The 22,518-nt window shown below is 43.7% G+C and overlaps 1 protein-coding gene across 2 annotated transcripts in view; it reads left to right on the forward strand.

The window, feature by feature from the left end:
* LOC126356306 (peptidyl-prolyl cis-trans isomerase E) overlaps positions 1-22,518 on the forward strand; it is a 78,217-nt gene that overhangs the window by 24,618 nt on the left and 31,081 nt on the right. For both annotated transcript variants that reach the window (XM_050007253.1, XM_050007254.1), the window contains exon 2: positions 20,046-20,215. In XM_050007253.1, coding sequence (XP_049863210.1) covers positions 20,046-20,215 — 170 coding nt within the window. The remainder of the gene's footprint in view (positions 1-20,045; positions 20,216-22,518) is intronic.

Raw genomic sequence — 22,518 nt, forward strand, 5'->3', positions numbered from 1 at the left:
CACAGATATAATAGCATCCAGGATGGGGTGGATCACATTGCTACATGCAGTTCATCATTCTGCCTGTGATAGCAGTGTGTGGGTCACTGACTCTATTGTCTCCTTCTGTAATTATTTATCATTTAAAGTTTCTAAATGCAGGTAGGTTTCGGAGTTATGTATGAAATATTGAAATGTACTGCAGCATGCTGTGTGTGTATAAATAGGAGCAGTCTGTGCTCTGACACCCCCTGCAGGCCAGGGGTTAGAATAGGCTTGTCGTAATAGGCGACTAAAAGGAGTCTCACATATTTCAGCCATTATGTAATGGTCCCCTGTAGGGTTTGACCTCCATTTTTCAAAATTATCCCGAAGAGCGAGCCGATTGGGGAAGGACGCCTTACATGGTGCATCATGTCCACCGTACATTGAGATCTTTCGCCCACTTTCTCGTCGTGGCATTGCAGTCCCTCTCATCCTCCATCTCTTGTGCGAGCACACCTTCCTGGGTGTGTTTTTCTCCACCCATTATTCAGTGTCGTTTTCTGTACCGAGGTGACCATGGAATTCTTTGCACCTCATATCTAGCATGGTAGCCAGTCCATTGCGATGGGGCTGCCATGTACCCTGTTGCCTGTATCTCCCTGGCTACACTGTGATCACTGCTGATGCCTGTGCCATTAACTCCCCACATATGCCAAGGAGTAGATGCCCGTCACCCTGGGGCATCGGGACTCCCGGTAATGACCATCCTGCCAGGTGGCCTTTGCTACAGCTGGGTGGCACCTGTGGGGAATGCCCCTGGTCGGAGTGGGTGGCGTCAGAGTGGATGACACGCGATGAAGTGTACCATGTCATCACTTGTGGTGATCGAACGCCAGCAGTCTCTAAGTGTTCCAGGTCTCAGTACAGTGCAAGGAAGTATGATCCTAAATTGTTCCCCTCCCTGGCCACACTATGGGAGGAACGCCATGATAAGGATGGCAGCAAATCTTACTCTGCCTGGTACCTTGTATGTACAAGAGTTGATGACGACTCCTTTGTCTCGATGAAGTCTCAGTTTTTTGTAGGGCATTTAGAGGACAAGTTTTGGGCAATGGAGGGCTTGTCGAAAATACGGTCAGGGTCAGTCTTGATAAAAATGGCATCCTCTGCCCAGTCACAGGCATTACTCACTTGTGACAAACTGGGGGATGTTTCTGTTACCATCACACCTCATAAGGGCTTAAATATGGTCCAGGGTATTATATTCCACACCGACCTTCTTTTGCAGTCTGGCGATGAGGTACGCGCTAACTTAGAGCGATGAGGAGTTCATTTTGTCCAGCGCGTCCATCAGGGTCCGAGGAATAATCAGGTTGCCACTGGTGCCATCATCTTAGCTTTCAAGGTTGACACATACCCGAGACGGTTAAGGTGATGGTCTACCACTGTGATGTCAAGCCATATATCCCTCCCCCAATGCGGTGCTTAAAGTGTTGGCAGTTCGGCCATATGTCTTCCCGCTGTACTTCCAGCATCACATTTTGAGATTGTGGATGTCCATCCCATCCCAATACTCCTGTGCCCGGCCTCCCATCTGTGTCAACTGCGGAGAACATCATTCACCTTGCTCACCAGATTGCAGGATTTTTCAGCGAGAAAGGACAATCATGGCATACAAGAACCTGGACCGACTGACCTACACTCAGGTTAAGAGGAAATTTGAGCACCTACAACCTGTGGGTATGACCTCCTCTTATGCCGCCACTACGACAACAGTTGTAGCCCCATCAGTTCCGTGAGTTCCAGTTGGTTCTCAGAGCCAGAAGACTGCACCTGCCCCCTTGATGGTGGGGGCATTTCCCTCCCTGTTGCTCACTCCCGTCTCAGGTTTCTGCTAGTGGGAAAGATGACACCTGCCATTGGCTAAAGTTCCCAAAAGCAATTGGTCATAGGGCTTCACGATCATCCTCAGTTTCAGAGACTGAATCAGTGAAGGGCTCCCAGCCAGAGAAACCCAAGGATCATCAGCGAGAGAAATCCAGAAAAATGACATCCCAAGACCAAGGGAATTGCAATGGCACCCACACCACTGCTGCCTACAAGCTCTGCGTCTGAGGATGAGGTGAAAATTCTGGTGTCCACTGAGGACCTAGATCTCGGCAGACCCTCAGACACAATGGATGTAGCCTGTTCAGGAAATACAGTGTTGGCAGCAGGTGACCCTGAGGCATAGAGTGCCTCGTTGAGTGTTTCATGCCTCCCCATCTCATGATCCAGTGGAATTGGGGGGGGGGGGGGGGGGGGAGGATTCCATCTCCTGGCTGAGCTACGCCTGCATTCTGCTTTCTGCATTGCCCTCCAGGAAGCCAGGTTCCGGCAATGGGGACCCCTGCGCTTCGCGGCTACAGGGGATATTACAAGAACCGTAGCGAATGTAATTGTGTGTCAGGTGGAGTTTATGTTTATGTCCTGAACTCGGTATGTAGTGAACTTGTGCCCCCTTCAGACTCCTCTTGAAGCTGTGGCTGTCAGGATATGGACGAAGCAGGGAATAACTGTCTGTAATGTATGTCTGCCTCTAGATGGTGCGGTACCCATGAAAGTATTGGCTGCACTGACTGATCAAGTCTCTAAACCTTTCCTACTTTTGAGAGATTGTAACACCCATAACCCCTTGTGGGGTAGCACCATGCTTACTGGCCATGGCAGAGATGTCGAAAATTTACTGCCCCAACTTGACCTCTTCCTCTTAAGTACTGGGGTCACCAGACATTTCATTGTGGCTCATGGTAGTTACTCGGCCAGTGATTTATCAATCTGCAGCCCAGGATTTATCCCATCTATCCACTGGAGAGCACATGACAACGTGTGTGGTAGTGACCACTTCCCCATCTTCCTGTCACTGCCCCGGGGGCGGACTCGTACCCAGATGGGATTTAAACAAGGCAGACTGGGTAGCCTTCACTGCTGCTGTCACCATTGAATCTCCCTCATGTGGTGCCATCTACGTGTGACTGAGCAGGTCACTACAACAATAATTTCTGTGGCGGAAAACGCGATCCCTCGTTCTCTAGGTGCCCCCGGCAAAAGACAAGTCCCTTGGTGGTCGCTGGAAGTCACTGAGGCAATTAGAGAGTGTTGGCGAGCTCTACAGTGACGTAAGCAGCACACTTTCCTAGAGCACCTCATAGCCTTTAAGCGGCTCTGTGCCTGCGTTTGCCTGCTTATAAAATGACAGAAATGGTGTTGATAGAGGTACTTGTTGACCATTGGGGGCCATACATCACCTTCCCAACTCTGGACAAAGATCAGATGTCTTTTTGAGTACCAGAACCCCACAAGTGTCCCTGGCGTTAACATCAATGGCGTGCTCTATACCGACGCAAACGAGATTGCCGAGCACTCCGCTGAGCACTATGCTTGAGCCTGTGCATCGGAGCCCAGCAGTGGTTTGAGAACAATGAGGAAATGTTCAAAAGCTAGAACAAATTCTTGACATAAATTAAGAAAATATTTGGTGATTACCAGCAACACGTCCGCAGAACTGAAGAACTTAGCCCAACACCAGGGAGGAAAGACACGGTTGTACATAAAGAGTGTTTTCAGGTTGTTTGGATGCTGTCAGACACAAAGAAACAAAATGTGATGGTATATGACAAAATAATATGCACAATGAAGGGTGTGGTGTATGATTGCCTATCAAAAGCTTGTTTTTAAGAATTTTGCCACAACAGAGGTCTTCATTATGACTCCATAAGACGTTCAACCGATTTCCAAGTGCAAAACCAATGGCAGTCAAGACCATCAGGTATACGGATTCCTAATACGGCAAATAATAAGGGAAAAAATCAGTCAGTGAAAAATCCACGATTGAATGTAACAGTATTGTAAAAGTAAAGTTGCTACTCACCGTAGAGCGGAGATGCTGAGTTGCAGATAGTCACAACAAAATGACTGTCACCTATAAAGCTTTCTACCATTAAGGCCTTTGTCAACAATAGACGTAGACACACCAGGGTGTATACGACCCGGGACCACCGGGAGATCCGGGGAAAACCCGGGAATTTTTTAATCTGGGAGAAAACCAGGAACTTTTTAGAATTCCGGGAATTTTCCGTTGTTTTAATTTTCAGTTAAATTTTTGTACTTTTGACTCATAAGAACCGATACTCTAACAAAAGATATTACTGTATCCCGCTACTGCAGAATAATACTACAGCATTGAAACATGAACCGTATAAAATAACACAGTGCACGTACAAGCGTCTGTCAACAGCAAAATGTGTCAAAGGCTTTGGGAAGACTATGCAATGCTTCATAACAAAAAGTTGCCTCCGATGAGGTGAGATGTCACAACTCTTTACATTAGATTCATTTAAGCAAGTTACGAGTGGTCTCAAGCGAATGCGCAGTTGAGTCGCATTTGAGTAGTAGATTCTCCCGCTTCTGGCTACAGGAATGTGGCTGTTGGCTGTGCAAGCAGTCACAGCAAGCAGCTACCGGGAAAAGGGGCGCCAAATTCATATTTTTTAGGAAAAAAACTTGTTTCACAAAGTGCCTAGCATCTAGTGCACGTTGGTCTATTGATAATTCAAATGATTTTGAAACGCACTCCTGCAGGTTTCTGGACATTTTTGAACACATTCTAAGTTGATTTTTGATTTCGTGGATAGTGTACGTGATGTCTCTGCCAGGGGAATCCTCGTCGCACCTAGAAGTGAACTTTCCTGTAGACAAAACGGGACGGGGCTATACCAGCTGAGCGCCACCAAGTTCAACTCTGGGAGTAGCGCAGAAAACGCATTGTATGAGCACGTAATAGCGCCTAACCAGAGAATAATTGCTGGATAACTAAACCGGTGATTGTGGCAGGGTTAGTAAAGGTAACTAGAGAATGAGTTTTGACAGTGGTAAGAATAGTTACAGAATTAGTGATGACAAGATTGTTTGTTAGAACGAGGAAGGAGAAGAAACGGGGACATAACACAAATTATAGAAGAATATGACCATTCCAAATTAATACAAAAATTTTGTTCTACCACTTTTCGGTCTCGTGCATAAGAAACTGGAGCCATATCAATGAAATGTGAAACTATTTTTTAACATAAAGCTTTTTGATTGTAGTAGACCAAATAGGTGTTTCTTATTGGTACTTTGTAAATTATATTGTCGTACTATAAAAATGATCATTATTGCCAAAACAGTCTCCCGTATTTGGTGTGTGTTACAATTGCTGCAATATTAGAAAGGCCTATTTTGTTTTATCCAGCACACAGTGACAAAATAGACGTAATCAGTTTGAGAAGCCACACCAGTCTTGGGGTACTATTTGTATTAACAGCTTTTTCAGTGTCAGGCGACGACATTTCGATTTCTCATGTAGCAAAACGTCTGACAAACTTTGAGGAGTTAATAGTTCTTTCGCAGAAAGGAAAGCACGCCATATAAAGCTGTAGCAAGATTAGAGAGAAAGCCCTAAGGATTGAAGAAATGTGTACTGTCTTGCCTGTCTCTTGTCTTTACTGGTTTTAGGTATCCTATATTTAATTTTATGTCACACAGAAAGCAGGTTATTAGCTAATAGGCAATAAAGAGTCCATATTTTCCGAAGAGTTCTTGTTCTCCGTGTTACAAATAATCCCATCCAGTATTAATTTTTTTTTTTTTTTTTTTTTTTTTAAAAAAAAGACGGGCAAGATGAAAAACCGTCCGACTGGGAGCAGGAGAGGCACTACATGATAGTTTAATTTCCACTGCCCTGAAATAGTTTGTTGGCATCCATTACGAAATATACACGTTTGAGTTCCACAGAGTGAAATACAGTGACGGACGGTATAAGAATGTTTGAAGAAGGCGTGGCACTGTACTTCGGCACACTTAAGACTAAATAACATGTCTTACATTTCCTCGAAGATAAATGTTTTTTGTATCAGACCCTTCAGAAAGATGTGCGCTACAAAATGAACTTGTTTTTGAAAAGTATTTTTTCTTTTTTAATTTTTGACATTCTGATGCTCAGAGCAGTCTGAGTTATAGCGGGGGGGTAGTCTCCAAGTGACCCGTGTTTACATTTAGTGAGTTTTCTGTTTCCTCTTCGTTTACTTCTCTCACTTCAAATGAAAACAAGGCGGATCTCTGTGGCTGGGAGCTATTAAGTGAATTATAATACATTCACATAATTACGGAAAGCTAAAATATGTTACTAGTTTAAGATTTTATTTTATTTTATTTCCACATTTCTGACAGTCAAAAATTAATCGCCTTGCAGAACAATGAAGCTATTTTTGTCGGTTTGCTAAAGAAATTTGTCTTTTATTAAGCTTTCCTGCTGAGGCAGTTTAATTTATTTGAAACGAAGTGTTTAATTCCACACTATTGGCTAGTTTTAACTGTTCTCTGCATTTCAAGGGCATGTTTTCATCTTCTAGCACGTTTGGCATTATGCCATAATAAAAAACCAAACATCAGATAATACGGTACTGGTACTCTGAGAAAATTTACGTTCCAAAAACCACACCGAAAAGCTTAATATCAGGTCGAGGCCTACGACATTGGGAATCTGGACATAAGAATGTGTGCTTTAAGGCGAACTATGCATTTTAGTATGGTTCATGAAATTCCAACACTGTTGGAGTATCCTCTGATTTCTTGTTTCTTTTGTGACAAAATTTAAGTAAGATCTTTTAATGTTCTACACGTACGAACATACGGGCTTTCCGGCGGAAAGTATACTTTCACCCAGGAGAAAATGTATTTTTAACTGGGAGATCCGGGAATTTTTTTTCTTCGTACACACACACACACACACACACACACACACACACACACACACACGACTGCAGTCTCAGGCAACTGAAACGACACTGCAAGCAGCAGCACCAGTGCATGATGGGAATTGTGGCTGGGTGGGGGTAAGGAGGAGGGGCTAGGGTGGCGAGGGAGAGGGATAGTATGGTAAGAGTGTTGGACAGTGAAGTGCTGCAGGTTAGACGGAGGGCAGGGGAGAGGGGGGGGGAGTAGCGATAAAGGAGAGAAGTGAAGAGATTGAGTGTGATGGTGGAATGACAGCTGTGTAACTTGCTGGAAGGGGAACGGGGAAGTAGCTGGATGGGTGAGAAAAGTGACTACTGAAGGTTGAGGCCAGGAAGGTTATGGGAATGTAGGATGTATTGCAGGGAGAGTTCCCACCTGCACAATTCAGAAAAGCAGTGTTGGTGGGAAGGATCGATGTGGCACAGGCTGTGAAGCAGTCATTGGAATGAAGGATGTCATGTTTGGCAGTGTGTTCAGCAACAGGGTGATCTACTTGTTTCTGAGCCACAGTTTGTCGGAGGCCATTCATGTGGACAGACAGCTTGTTGGCTGTCATTCCCACATGGAATGGAGCACAGTGGTTGCAGCTTAGCTTGTAGATCACGTGACTGGTTTCACAGGTAGCCCTGTGGCCTCAACCTTTGTTCATTATTGTCCTTGCCCATCCAGTCCCTTCCCTGTTCCCAGTCCAGCACTATTCAGCTGTCATTCCACCATCTCACTCAGTCTTTTTAATTCTCTCCTTTTTCACTACCTTCCCCCCCCCCCCCCCCACCACCACCACACCCCCTCGCCACCGCTCCCCTGCCCTCTGTCTAACCTGCAGCACTTCACTGTCTGATACCCCACCATACCGTGCCCTCTCCTCTCTGCCCCAGCCTCCTCCTTATCCCCATCCAGTCGCAACTCTCATCATGCACTTGTGGTGCTGCTCACAGTGTGGTTTCAGTTGCCTGAGACTCCAGTCGTGTGTGTGTGTGTGTGTGTGTGTGTGTGATTGTGTGTGTGATTGTGTGTGTGTGTAGAGGGGGGGGGGGGGAATCTGTCTGTCTATTATTGATGAAGGCCTTAATGGTCGAAAGCTTTATGTGTGACAGTCTTTTTGTTGTTCCTATCTGCGACTCAGCATCCCTGCTATATGGTGAGTAGCAAATTTCCTTTTCATAATATTGTTAAATCATAAGGGAAGAAGTATGAGGATTAATGATGTCTGGTATTGTTGAACTCAGATGGCTGAGCATAGGAGAACTTACATGGACATACACACTCCACAAGTCACCTTAAGGTATGTGATGGAGAGTACTTCTGGTACCCCTATCTAATCTGTCCCTTCCTTGCTCCATTCCCGAATTGAACTTGAGGAGAATGATTGTTGGTAAACCTCCATATTAGCTCTAATTTCTCATAACAGACATTGCACGAGACCTGTGTGAGTAGAAGTAATATGTTGCCCAAATCGTGCCAGAACATACTCGCTCAGAATTTCAGTATTACTCTTCTCCATGATGCCCAACGTGTATCACGTGAAGTCTGCCACTGGACTTTGTTCAGCATCTCCATAATGCTCTCCCACCAACTAATCTATTTTCTGACTAAACATGCCACTGTTTGTTGGATCTTGTCTACCACTTCTATTAATCTAACCTGGTAATTAATTGTGGAGTACTGTAATTTGACAGTAGGTAAAGGAAGAGAAGGAAAAATAGGAGGTGAATATGGACTGAGGGAAAGGAATGAAAGAAGCCACCTGGTTGAATTTTGTACAGAGCATAATTTAATCATTGCTAACACACAGTTTAGGAATCATAAAAGAAGGTTGTGTAAGTGGAAGAGACATGGGGATATCAGAAGATTTCAGGCTGGTTATATAATGGTTAAACAGAGATTTAGGAACCGGGGACAGGTGTGGACTGAGACCACAATTTACTGCTTATGAACTGTAGATTAAAACTGAAGAAATTGGAAGAAGGTAGGAAATTAAGGAAAGAGGGTCTGAATAAGCTGAAAGAACTAGAGGTTGTTGAGAGTTACAGAGGGAGCATTAGGCAATGGCTGACAGGAACAGGACAAAGGAATACAGTAGAAAATGAGTGAGTAGATTTTAAGACATGAAATAGTGAAGACAGCAGAGATCAAACAGGTAAAAACACAAGGCCTAGTAGAGATCTTTGAATAACACAAGAATATTGAATTTAATTAATGAAAGAAGGAAATTTGAAAATGCAGCAAATGAAGCAGAAAAAGGGAATACGAACATTTAAAAAATGAGATTGACAGGGAGTGCAAAACTGCTAAGCAGGAATGGCTAGAGGATAAAAGAAAGGATTTAGAAGCATACTTCACTAGAGGAAAGATAGATAACCTACAGGAATATTAGAGAGCCCTTTGGGGAAAAGAGAAGCAGTGTATGAATATCAGGAGCCAAGATGGTAAACTAGTCATAAGCAAAGAAGGGAAAGCTGAAAGGTGGAAGGAGTATGTAGAGGGTTTATACAAGGGAGATGAACATGAAGGCAATAGTATAGAAAGGAAATTGGACGTAGATAAAGATTAGAGGGGAGATATGATACTGCAAGAATAATTTGATAGAGCTGTGAAAGATCTAAATCAAAACATGGCCCCAGGGGTAGACAATATTCCATCAGTAGTACTGATGGCCTTGGGAAAGACAGCTATGACAAAACCCTTCCATCTTGTGTGCAAAATGCGCGAGACAGGTGAAATACCCTGAGACTTCAAGAAGAATGTAGTAACTGCAATTCCAAAGAAAGCAGTGGTGTGAAAATTACTGAACTATCACTTTCAAAAATAATGGTTGTAAAATACTAATATGAATTCTTTCAGAAGAATGGAAAAACTGGTAGAAGCAAATCTCGGAATACAAGGGTATTTCAGAAAGTAAAGATACCCTGTACGCCAGAGGAACAGAAGAGTTTTGGTGAGCAAGTTGGCAGCACTGGTGTTAATCTTGAACCGTTAGCTTTCTCCTTGCGGTTGTTCAGCAGTTGAATGTTGCTTCTGGGTGGGAAATTGTTTGTTTCTGGGAACATTATGAATCGACAATGTAACAAAATGGTGTCGTCATTTCTCTGGAGCTAGGACCAATGTTCATGACGAACAAAGAACAGGTCAGCCATCTGTGATCTCTGATGCCCTTCTTCGGAGAATGGAGGAAGGAATTCGTGCGAATAGACGTCTCACATTGAAAGAATTGCATCAGATCATACCGGACATGTCAATGACAACTCTTTATAACACTGTGACTGTCGAATTAGGTACAGGAAATTTTGTGCATGCTGGGTTTCAAAACTGTTAATGGAAGAACACAGAAAGAAAAGGATGGGCTTTGCACTCGACTTCTTCACACGCTATGCTGAAGCAGGAGATGAGTTCCTTGATCACATTGTGACAGGTGACAAGATGTGGGTTTATCACCATACACCTGAATCCAAGCAACAATCAATGCAATAACGCCATTCGAATTAACCAAAAGCCAAGAAATTCAAAACGTCGATTTCAGCGAAGAAAATCGTGGCTTCTGTGTTTTGGGACAGTCAAGGCATTCTTCTGTTGGAATTTATGCCTCCTGGAACGACAATTAATGCTGCTGCATATTGCCAGACTTTGAAATGTCTTCGAAGGGCAATCCAAAACAAACGCAGGGGAATGCTGACAAGTGGAGTCTGCTTGCTTCATGACAGTGTTCGGCCTCACACAGCGCTCGTAACCAAAGCAGTACTCAAACAATTCAAATGGGACGTATTGGACCATCCGCCATACAGCCTGGACCTTGCGCCCACCGACTTCCATGTCTTCCGTTACCTGAAGTCGAATCTTGGTGTAAAATCATTCCATGACGATGAAGAGATCAAAGCTGAAGTTGAAATGTGGTTCCGACAACAGGCGGCAACCTTCTGTGACTGTGGGATACAAAAGCTTGTGCACCGACTTAACAAATGTTTGGATAATGGGGGTGATTATGTCGAAAAATAACAAATAATCCAGTTAATAAGATGTAACTGTCGTTTTCTAAATAAATGTTCTATTTAAGGACTGCAAGCCATTGTTTCTTTACTTTATGAAATGCCCTCATTGATCAGTTTGGATTCTATAGAAATGTAGGAACACATGAGGCAGTACTGACCCAACAATTTGTCTTATAAGATTGGTTAAGGAAATGCCAACTTACATTTATAGCATTTGTAGACTTAGAGAAAGCTTTTGACAGTGTTGACTAGAATACTGTCAATTCTGAAAGTAGCAGGGGTCAAACACAGAGAGTGAAAGGCTATTTGCAACTTGAACAGAACCAGATGGCAGGTATAAGTACTGAGGGGCATGGAAGAAAAGCAGGTGTTGAACAGGGGAGTCAGAAATGGTTGTAGCCTATCCCCAATGTTATTCAATATGTACATTGAACAAGCATTAAAGGTAACCAAAGAAAAATTTGGAGTAGAAATTTAAGTTCAGGGAGAAGAAATAAAAACTGCCTGAGTTTTGCTGATGACTTAATTCTGTCAGAGACAGCAAAGGACTTGGAAGAGCAGTTGAACAGAATGGACAGTGTCTTGAAAGGAGGATGGAAGATATAAAATAAATATCAACAAAAGCAAAACAAGGCTAATGCAACATACTTGAATTATTTCAAGTGATGCTATGGGAATCATATTAGGAAACTAAATTCCTTAAAGTAGTAGATGAGTTTTGCTATTTGGGAAGTAAAATAACTGATGATGGATGAAGTAGAGAGGATATAAAATGTAGGCTGGCAATGGCAAGAAAACCATTTCTGAAGAAGAGAAATTTGTTGACATCGAGAATAGATTTAAGTGTCAGGAAGTCCTTTTTTGACTTTTTGTCTGGAGTTTAGCGATACATGGAACTGAAACATGAACAGTAAACAGGTTAGATAAAAAGAGAATAGAAGCTTTTGAAATGTGGTGCTACAGAAGAATGCTGAAGATTTGGTGGGGTAGATCCCATAACTAATGAGGAAGTACTGAATAGAGTTGGGAAAACAAGAAAGCCATTGCACAACTAGACCAGAAGAACAGTTCGGTTGATAGGACACATTCTGAGATATCAAGGGATCACCAGTTTAGTATTGGAGGGAAGTGTGGGACATGAAAATCATTGAGGGAGACCAAGAGGTGAATACAGTAAGCAGATTCAGAAATTTTGGCGACGTAGTCTATGGAGAGCAACGACCTGATGTTATATTTACGTTAAAATGAACAGTTGAGTTCACAATAATATTTCATTGTTGACCGGTTTCGGCTTATATACAAACCTAAACTGGTCAGTAAAGAAATATTATTGTTATCTGAATTGTTCATTTTAACTTAAAGATTCAGAAAGCTGTCAGTCGCAGTTGTTATTTGGAGATGATGAGGCTTGACTGGATAGAGCAACTTTGAGAGCTGCATCATACCAGTCTTTGGATTGAAGACCACCACCACCGCAACAACAACAACAACAACCTGGTAAGAGTTCCAGACTGATGAGCAATAACTCAAGTATTTATGAATGCATGTTTTGCAAGCCACTTCTTTTGTGAATGAGTACTTTTTCATAAGATTCTTCCTTAGAATCTTAGCCTGGCATTTGTTTTTTGCACTATTTGTTGTATGTGGTCATTCCAGTTTATGTCGCTCCAGTTGGTTACTCATAGGCATTTTACATACTTACTGTTTCCAACAATTTGTTACCAATAGTGTAACTGCACTGCAGTGGATTTCTTCTCTTATACATGAGGCGTTATCAGAACGGAATAGAAATTTTTGTTTTCCTTAAAGAATCTCAATATCAGCTTTGTCCCCATCAAAGTAATCCCCCTCAGATGTAATACACTTCTGGCGGTGCTTCTTCCAATCTTGGAAGTGCTTTGGGAACTCACTTTTTGTTATGGTGTTGAACTCCTTCATCGATTCTGTTTTATCTTCTCATCAGTGACGTCAAAACATCATTTTTTCATAGTTCTCTTCAGCCTCAAGAATAGGAGGAAGTCACAGGGAGCCATGTCCGGTGAATACAGTGGCCGAGGCAACATAATGGTTTTGTTGCTTGTTAAAAAAAATCATGAACAAGTGTTGAGGTGCAAGGGGGGAGCATTATCATGGTGCAGTTCCCATGAGTGGTTTTGTCACATTTCAGGTCATTTTCTTCGGATTGATTCACGCAAATGACACCTAACTTCAGGCAGTATTCCATATTGACTGTACAGCCAAGTGGCAGGAACAGATGATGTACTCTCCCACTGTAATCAAAGAAAACGGTGATTTAACTTGTCAAATTTCTTTTGGTGTTGGCTCTTCAGGTGTTTCCTTAGGTATGATTGGGCCTTGGTTTCAACATCATACCCGTATACCCCTGTTTCAATACCTGCTTCATCCTTCGTTAGAAGTTCTGTATGGTTGTTGATTTCATTCGGCAATCCTGAGCAATATATGTACAGTGTTTTCTTTGGTCAAAATTCAACAATTTAAGAATAAACATTGCTGCTACATGTTTCGTGCCTAAAAAATCCAAAAAAGTTTCATAGTATGAACCAGACGATATGCTGACATCATCAGCAACCTCTCTGACAGTAATTCAACAACTTTCCGGAACCATTTTCTTTCTTCTTCCATGGTGTCATTAGTAACTGATGTCCTATGGTGTCCATGGCAGTTGTCCTCATTAACATCTTCTCGACCCTCTTTGAAACATGTATACCACTCATAAACTGTCATCTTACTCCTAGTAGATGCACTACATTTCAAATGTGGTGCTGCACTTTATTCCATTTTCAAGCAAGATTGAATGCAAATTCTTTGATTCACATTTTTCGAAATTAAAGATTCACCGAGCCTTCAAAAACACATATAACCTTTTTGACTGTCAGCAATTAACAAAATATTTAAAACAGCTGAAAATGCAAACTTACATCAGTGACATATGTACCAAGACAAAAAGAAAATTTGAAAATCGTATTTTCCCATTACTATTTGATCACACCTTGTATGTACAGTGTGTTACATTTATTTATGTTGAAGGTTTACTGCTAGTCCATGCATCACTCATACTGAGTGAGGTGGTACAGTGATCAGCACACTAGACTCGCATTCAGGAGTAAGATGGTTCGAGTCTGTGTCATACCAACCAGATTTATACATTTTCCAGGATTTCCCTAAATCACTCCAGGCAAATGACAGGGTGGTTCCTTTGAAAGGGCATGTCCAGTTTCCTTTCTCATCCTTTAATCATTCTGAGCATGTACTCCATCTCTAATAACCTCGTTGTAAACGGGGTGTTAAACGTTAACCTTCCTTCCTTTTGGACCATTCATCAACCTTCTGCAGGTCTTTTTGCAGTTCGCTACAGTCTCCTGGCATTGTTACCTTCTTATGGACAACCACATCATCTATAAACAGCCTCTTAGAGCTTCCAGTGTTATCCACTTATCATTTATGTATAAGGGCAGCTAGATGAAAACAAGACAGATGGAAGAAGTAAGTAAACTGTTGGTTACTTCAAAAGTAATGACCATAACTGCTAATACATTTATTCCACTGTGAGACAAGATGATCAGTGTCTGTCGTGGGAAAATGTTTGTGGTAGCTTACAAAACCATGATTATACCCAGACACCTCTTTGAAGCAAATCAATGACCACAAATGTCTTTCTTCAGGGTTCAAAAAATATGGAAATCACATGGGGTTCTAACTTCAATCACAAATTTTAGATTGAGTGAGGTGGCACAGTGATTAGCACATTGGACTCGCTTCAATCCCGGTTCAAACAAAACAGTTGATCACGATGTTTCATATACTATCTCATGCATCTGTCCTGTTACCGATTGTTTTCATTAGTTTCCTCAGAAAACATTAGGAACAGGGCACACATACATATGATGTTTTTTGTTCAGAATCACTAATACTATCGTCCCTCAAAGCATGTACCTTTCCTCCTGATTCACCCTGTGTATTCCAATCTTCATTTATGATTTCATTATTGTTTACTTCCCATATCATTGAACTTTCTGGTCCTAATACTATCTGGGTATTATTATCTTTGATAAGGAACACTATTTAACTGTCAAACCCCACAGGATGAAGTTTGTTGATCATTCATACCAATCTCTTCAAGATGAACTGGCATTGAGCAAAATGTAGTAAGAAACCCTGGACTAATACCATAACTGTCAGATGACATCCAAGGTTCTCAGAAACACATATACAACTTATTGCCTTGCAAGTTCCGTGGGTGTCATGTAGACACATGCTGGTATATTTCCATCATAGATGCCACAAAGGCCCAATGGTACTGACTGCCCACCGTGTCATCCTCAACTCTCGGGTGTCACTGGATGTGGATAGCGAGGGGCACATGGTCAGCACACCATTCTCCCAACCGTATGTCAGTTTATGAGACCAGAGCTGCTACGTCTCAGTGAAGTAGCTCCTCAATTTGCTTCGCAAGGGCTGAGTACAGCCCATTTGTCAATAGTGCTCGGTAGACCGGATGGTCACCCATCCAAGTGCTAGCCCAGCCCAACAGCATTTAACTTCAGTGATCTGACAGGAACCGGTGTTACCACTGCACCAAGGCCATTGGCACATTGTACGCTACTGAAAAGTAAGATGAAGGTTGTTTGATGACTATTACACTACTAAACATCTGGCAGCAGGGCCAGTCTGTTCCTGTCAAGCAATGGTAGACTATTAGGAGTAATAGTCTACCATTGCAGAATGAAGCCCTTTGCTGTATCCAAATCTAGTTCACTGTCCAGCATGTCACAGTCATTCCCACAGTGTCCATCTAAACAACGGATAATGTAAGTAAAATAGAAAGAAACTTCCACATGGGAAAAATATATTAAAAACAAAGATTCCAAGACTTACCAAGTGGGAAAGCGCCGGCAGACAGGCACAATGAACAAAACACACAAACACATACACAGAATTACAAGCTTTCGCAACCGATGGTTGCTTCTTCAGGAAGGAGAGGGAAAGACGAAAGGGTGTGGGTTTTAAGGGAGAGGGTAAGGAGTCATTCCAATCCCGGGAGCGGAAAGACTTCCCTTAGGGGGAAAAAAAGGACAGGTGTACACTTGCGCGCGCGCACCCCCCCCCCCCCCCCCCCCCCCCACACACACACACACACACACACACACACAGCCATGGACAACACCATCCTCCAGTGGAACTGCAGCGGTTTCTTCCACCATCTAGCTGAGCTCCACCAAATTATCAGCCTTCACCCTTTCCTCTGCATTGCTCTGCAGGAGACTTGGTTTCCGGCAATGCGAACCCCCGCCCTCCGTGCCTATTGGGGTTATTATAAGAACCGGGCAGCTTATGAAAGGGTGTCTGGTCTGGTGGCGTCTGCATCTATGTCCTGAACTCTCTTCACAGCGAGTGTGTACCTCTCCACACACCTTTAGAGGCTGTCGCTGTTCGGGTGTGGACGCCACAGGCTGTTACCGTGTGCAGTCTTTACCTTCCACCGGATGGTGATGTCGCGCAGCATGTCCTGGCTGCTCTGATAGCTCAATTGCCTCCACCTTTCCTGTTACTAGTCGACTTTAATGCCCATAACCATCTGTGGGGTGGGTCGGTGGCAACAGGTCGAGGCGCCATCGTTGAGCATTTATTGGCGCAGCTCAGTCTCTCGATCTTAAATGATGGTGTCTTCACACACTTCAGTGTGGCGCATGGCACATACTCCGCCATTGACCTTTCCATCTGTGCATGATGACCTGTGTGGTAGTGACCACTTTCCAATCTTTCTGTCACTGCCACAGCATCAGTCTTCTGGGCGCCCTAGCAGATGGGCTATGAATAAGGCTGACTGGGACTTGTTCTCCTCCACTGCCGCTATTGAGCCTCTCTCTAACGATGACATTGATGCAGTGGTTCAGTCGGTCACCACCGGCATCGTTACTGCCGCCGAATCTGCCATTCCCCGTTCTTCTGGGTCCCCTCGACGGCGGACTGTGCCTTGGTGGTCGCCTGAGATCGCTGAAGCGATTAAAGCTCGTCGGCGGGCGCTCCAGCGTCACAAGCGACATCCCTCAATCGACCACCTTATCGCCTTCAAACGGCTGCGTGCGCGAGCCCGGTGCATTATCCGCCAACACTAGCAGGAGTGCTGGGAGTGGTATGTGTCCTCCATTGGCCTCCATGTCACTTCATCGCAGGTCTGGGCCAAGATTCGCCGCCTCTCTGGCTATCGGACCCCTGTCAGTGTCCCTGCGCTCTCACTGAATGGAGCAGTTTGTACTGACTCCGACGTCATTGCAAACCACTTGGCAGAGCACTTTGCTATGAATTCCGCTTCTGCCCACTACCCCTTGGGATTCCGCTCCATTAAGGAGCGGATAGAACGTCGGAGTCTTTCTTTTCGCACTCACCATCCTGAATTGTACAATGTTCCATTCAGTGAGTGGGAATTTCGAAGTGCCCTTGCCGCTTGTCCTGATACCGCTCCTGGGCCAGATAGCATCCACTCTCAGATGTTGAAACACCTTTCAGTGGACTGCCAGCGACGCCTCCTCGATCTTTACAACCGCATTTGGGTCGAGGGTATAGTTTCCGTCGCAATGGTGGGAAAGTCTTGTTGTCCCCATTATGAAACCAGGGAAGAACCCTTTGGAGGTGGACAGCTACCGTTCCATTAGCCTCACCAACATTCTTTGCAAGTTGCTTGAACGGATGGTGAGCCGGCACTTGAATTGGGTACTGGAGTCTCGAGGCCTTCTGGCTCCGTCTCAGGGTGGGTTCCGTAAAGGCCGCTCCGCCGCCAACAATCTGGTGAGCCTGGAGTCGGCCATCCGTACTGCCTTTGCCCGCCGTCAGCATCTGGTTGCTGTCTTTTTCGACATGCGGAAGGCGTATGATACGACATGGCGTCATCACATCCTTTCTACGCTTCATGGATGGGGTCTTCGGGGCCCTCTGCCGATCTATATCCGCAATTTTCTGTCGTATCGTACCTTTCGCGTGCACGTTGCGGCCTCATATAGTTCCTCCCAAGTCCAGGAGAACGGTGTGCCACAGGGTTCTGTTCTCAGTGTGTGTCTGTTTTTAATAGCTATTAACGGGCTCGCTGTGGCCATGGGAAATACTGTCTCCGCTTCCCTGTATGCTGACAACTTCTGCCTTTACTACAGCCCTATTGGCATTGTAGCTGCTGAACGTCAGCTACAGGGCGCAATCCGCAAGGCGCAGTCTTGGGCTGTAGCACATGGTTTTCAGTTTTCCGCAGCCAAGACCTGTGTTATGCATTTCTGCCGGCGACGCACTGTTCACCCGGATCCGCGGCTTTATCTTGACAGCGAGCTTCTTAAAGTGGTGGAGTCACATAGGTTTTTGGGGATGGTTTTTGATGCCCGGTTGACTTGGCTGCCTCATATTCGGCAGCTTAAACAGGCCTGTTGGCGGCATCTAAATGCTATGCGATGCCTGAGCCACACCAGGTGGGGCGCCGACCGATCTACTCTCCTACGGCTTTACCAGGCATTAATCCAGTCCCGTCTGGACTACGGGAGTCTGGCTTATGGCTCAGCATCCCCATCTGCGTTGCGGGTGCTGGACCCAATCCTCCACAGCGGGATACGCCTTGCCACTGGTGCCTTCCGAACCAGCCCTGTGGACAGCATATTTGTGGAGGCAGGTGTCCCTCCACTGTGGTTACGACGCCAACAGTTACTGGCTGCTTATGCTGCCCATGTTTTTAGCTTGCCCGGGCATCCAAATTATCGTGTCCTCTTCCTGCAGTCAGTCGTTCATCTGCCAGAACGTCGGCCCCGGTTGGGTTGTCCGATCGCCGTACGTGTCAAACAGCTTCTTTCCTGGCTTGGGTGTTTCCCTGTTCCACCTCCTTTCCGGGCCCCTCTGCGTACACCCCCGTGGTGTGTGCTTCGCCCTTGCCTTCGGCTCAACTTGGCGCAGGGCCCGAAGGACTCAGTCCCTCCAGAGGCCTTCTGACGCCGCTTTTATTCCATCCTGGCCACGTATCAGGGCTCTGGCGTTGTCTACACCGACGGTTCGATGGTTGCTGGTCTAGTCGGATATGCACTAACTCTAGGGGACCATTCTGAACAACGTTCGTTGCCGGCTGGCTGCAGTGTTTACACTGCTGAGCTGGTCGCCATCTTTCGTGCCCTAGAGTATATCCGCTTTTGCTCAGGTGAGTCCCTCGTTATCTGTAGCGATTCCTTGAGCGGCTTACGAGCTCTAGACCAGTGTTTCCCTCGTTCTCATCTGGTGATGGCTATCCAGGAGTCCCTGAATAATCTCGCCCGTAGCGGCAGGTCTGTGGTCTTTGTTTGGACCCCAGGCCATGTTGGTATACCCGGCAATGAAACTGTTGACCGCCTGGCGAAAGAGGCCACCAGTGCGCCATCTCTGGAGATTGGCCTCCTGGCGGTTGATTTGCGGGCAGTCTTACGCCGCAAAGTTCTCTCGTTTTGGGATGCTGAATGGCGCGGTCTGACCACCCCTAACAAACTCCGTGCTGTCAAGGACACGATGACTGTGTGGCAGTCATCCATGCGAGCCAACCGCAGGGACTCAGTCGTCCTTTGTCAACTCCGCATTGGCCACACCCGACTCACGCACAGTCATTTACTGTGTCGTGAGGATCCCCCTCTTTGTCGTTGTGGGGTTTCCTTGACGGTGGTCCATATTCTGTCGGAGTGCGCCCTTTTAACCGTGCTCAGGCAGACTTTTGCAATGCCTGACACGCTCTATGCTCTTTTATCAGATGACTCTGCCATGGTGGACTTGGTTTTGTGTTTTATTTAGGCAAGGGGTTTTTATCCTTTAATCTGAGTGTTTTTTTTTAGTGTTGATTCTGGCTTTTAGCCTCTGATTTTAAAGTGTTCTTGGTGGTTGGCTTGCTTTTCCTCTTTGTCTCTACGGTCGGCCAACCACCGTCACACTGTGTGTTTTAATTTGTTTTGTCTGGTCTGTGTCAGAGTATGTCATGTCCTGTTTCGTCTGCTGTCTTTCCTGTTGTTCGTTTTTTATTCTCTTCGGGTGGTTTTAGTTTTTATGGAACAAGGGACCGATGACCGTAGTAGTCTGGTCCCTTTAATCCCACAAATCAACCAACCGAAAGCTAGGAATGTAAATTTTCTGTTATGTTTTGGTATCTATCGGCTGTACTGAGCTGAGGTAAGTACTGGCCAGCCCGTCTATCTCTTTGTTAGTATTTGTTTCACACCTTTATATGAGATTTTCCATTAATCATTTAATTTATGATTTATGAATTTGCTTTTATAGGTGGTTTGGCAGAAGAAGTTGACGAGAAAGTTCTGCATGCGGCATTCATTCCATTTGGTGATATAGTTGACATTCAGATACCTCTTGATTATGAAACTGAAAAACATAGGGGTTTTGCATTTGTTGAATTTGAGGCAGCTGAAGATGCAGCAGCTGCTATTGATAACATGGTAAGCTACTTTTTACTCTTGTTCCAACCGTCATTTCAGCCTTTAAATCAGTAGGCCTACTGCACACTTAAGATGATTAAACAGTTTAAATGGTTATCATCAACAGAAAAATCTTGTAGACACAGTAACATCACAAAATGTTTGTACAGATGAGTGTATCCTTTAATGTAATTTATCAAGAAAATTGCCTATATACTTATATCTCCCCTTTTTCTCTCAAGATAATCTGCATCTGGTTTTGTTCTCCTTTCCACCTGCCCCTCTGTTGTGCAGAACTATTTTTTAGGAGATTGAAGATAAATTGTTTTTTATGAACTTTCAGCCATGTCACCATTTTCCTAATGAATGTGTCATTGTATGTTTTCTACGTGGAGGAAATACAGACCATAATATACTAAACTAGATGTGCAGCACATTGTCCACGTATTAAGAGAACCCGACCGCTCTGTCTATTCTGTTTGTAACTGAAATAATTTTTATCATTATTGGTATTCTTCCTCTGAATTAGTATCTTTGAGTGACATATACTGTACACATTTAAGCATTTTCTGTCAGTGGGCAATAAATCCTCATACTTCATTGGTACTTTAATCAACGGACATTTTCACAGGAAAGGTAAAAAAGAGGCAGACAGTTATCTGTGTACTTAATACAAATACAAATCTTTTCATATTATTCTTGTCATTGGTCTCATAAAAACAGTTTCTTCTTCTTCTTCTTCTTCTTCTGCTTCTTCCAGGCTGGCAGATATCATCATTATTATGTTTGATTTAGATGTAGTGGAAATTAACAGATCTTCCAGGATGGCAGGTATCATCATTATTTATGTTTGATTTAGATGTAGTGGAACTTAACAGTTTCTGCAAGATGCAATTTCATTTGCTTTCTCATGCATTGTCAACATACCACACATATTTTTCACCTCATGGCTCACTCAGTCTTGATGAATTCCTTACCAGTTGATGAATTCCTTACTAATAGTGTATTTTCAATTTATGGCACCTGTTAACCAGATTGCTGACTATTGTTTAGATATCCTGAAACTGCATACTAAAATGATCCATGGTTATAAAGACATGGCCAATTTCCTTTCCCACTCTCTATCAAAGCATGTACTATATATCTAAAGAGAGAGCTTTACTATGACCATAAAAGCTTGTAAATATGGTTGTTTCATATATTTTTAACTGAATGACACTGATTCAATCCAGGTTACTCAAGGATAGTAGTAATAATGATAATAAACAACATTGTTGCTGCCAATATTTTACAAAAATACAGTGTGTGAGGCGTATGATCATTAGTTTCACTTCATCAATCTTCTTTAGGAGTATTTATATTTCAAACTGTTTTCCTCCAAAAACATTTCCTGTTCTTGCGGTGGTGTTCTGAAAGCAACATTTTGTGAAAAATGTAGGTTTCACATTTATTTACTAGTCATTAGACACAAAAAATTATCAGCCTTACATTTTGTTTATTCTTTATGCTTTAGGAGAAAGCAAGTAGATATTTGCATGTCATACATCAGTTCTTGCTTGTTATTGTTGGTTGTTGAAAGTCAGGTACCAAAAAGTGCTACTGGTTTTAAAAAAGGAATTCAAATGATAAATTAATTGAAGCTGAATTCTGAATGGAAATGTAAAGTAGGACCAGTGGATGCTTTCCTAAAGGCCCTTAAAAATATGTCACTGCTGGCCAATAATATGTCTGTATTCAGTAGCTGCACTGAAGCACCAAAGAAACTGGTATAATCTTTTGGATTCAAATACAGAGATATGTAAACAGACAGAATATGGTGCTGTGGTCGGCAATGCCTATATAAGACAACAAGTGTCTGGCACAGTTGTTATGTCAGTTACTGCTGCTACAGTGTCAGGTTATCAAGATTTAAGTGAGTTTGATTGTAGTGCTATAGTTGGCACACAAAGCGATGGTACACAGCATCTCTGAGGTAGCAATGAACGGTGGATTTTCCCATATGACCATTCCATGAGTGTATCGTGAATATCAGGAATCCAGTAAAACATAAAGTCTCTGACATTGCTGTGGCTGGAGAAAGACCCTGCAAGAACGGGATCAACTATGATTGAAGAGAATCATTCAGTGTGACAGTAGTGCAATACTTCCACAAATTGCTGCAGTTTCCAATGCTGGGCCATCAAAAAGTGTCAGCGTGCAAACTATTCAACAAAAGATCATTGATATGGGCTTTCGGAGCCGAAGGCCCACTCATGTGCCCTTGATGACTGCACGACACGAATCTTTATGCTTCACCTGGGGCAGTATTCTGTATCACTCATACC

This window comes from Schistocerca gregaria, chromosome 3 (assembly GCF_023897955.1).
Source record: "Schistocerca gregaria isolate iqSchGreg1 chromosome 3, iqSchGreg1.2, whole genome shotgun sequence".
In the NCBI taxonomy this organism is placed as follows: Eukaryota; Metazoa; Arthropoda; class Insecta; order Orthoptera; family Acrididae; genus Schistocerca; species Schistocerca gregaria.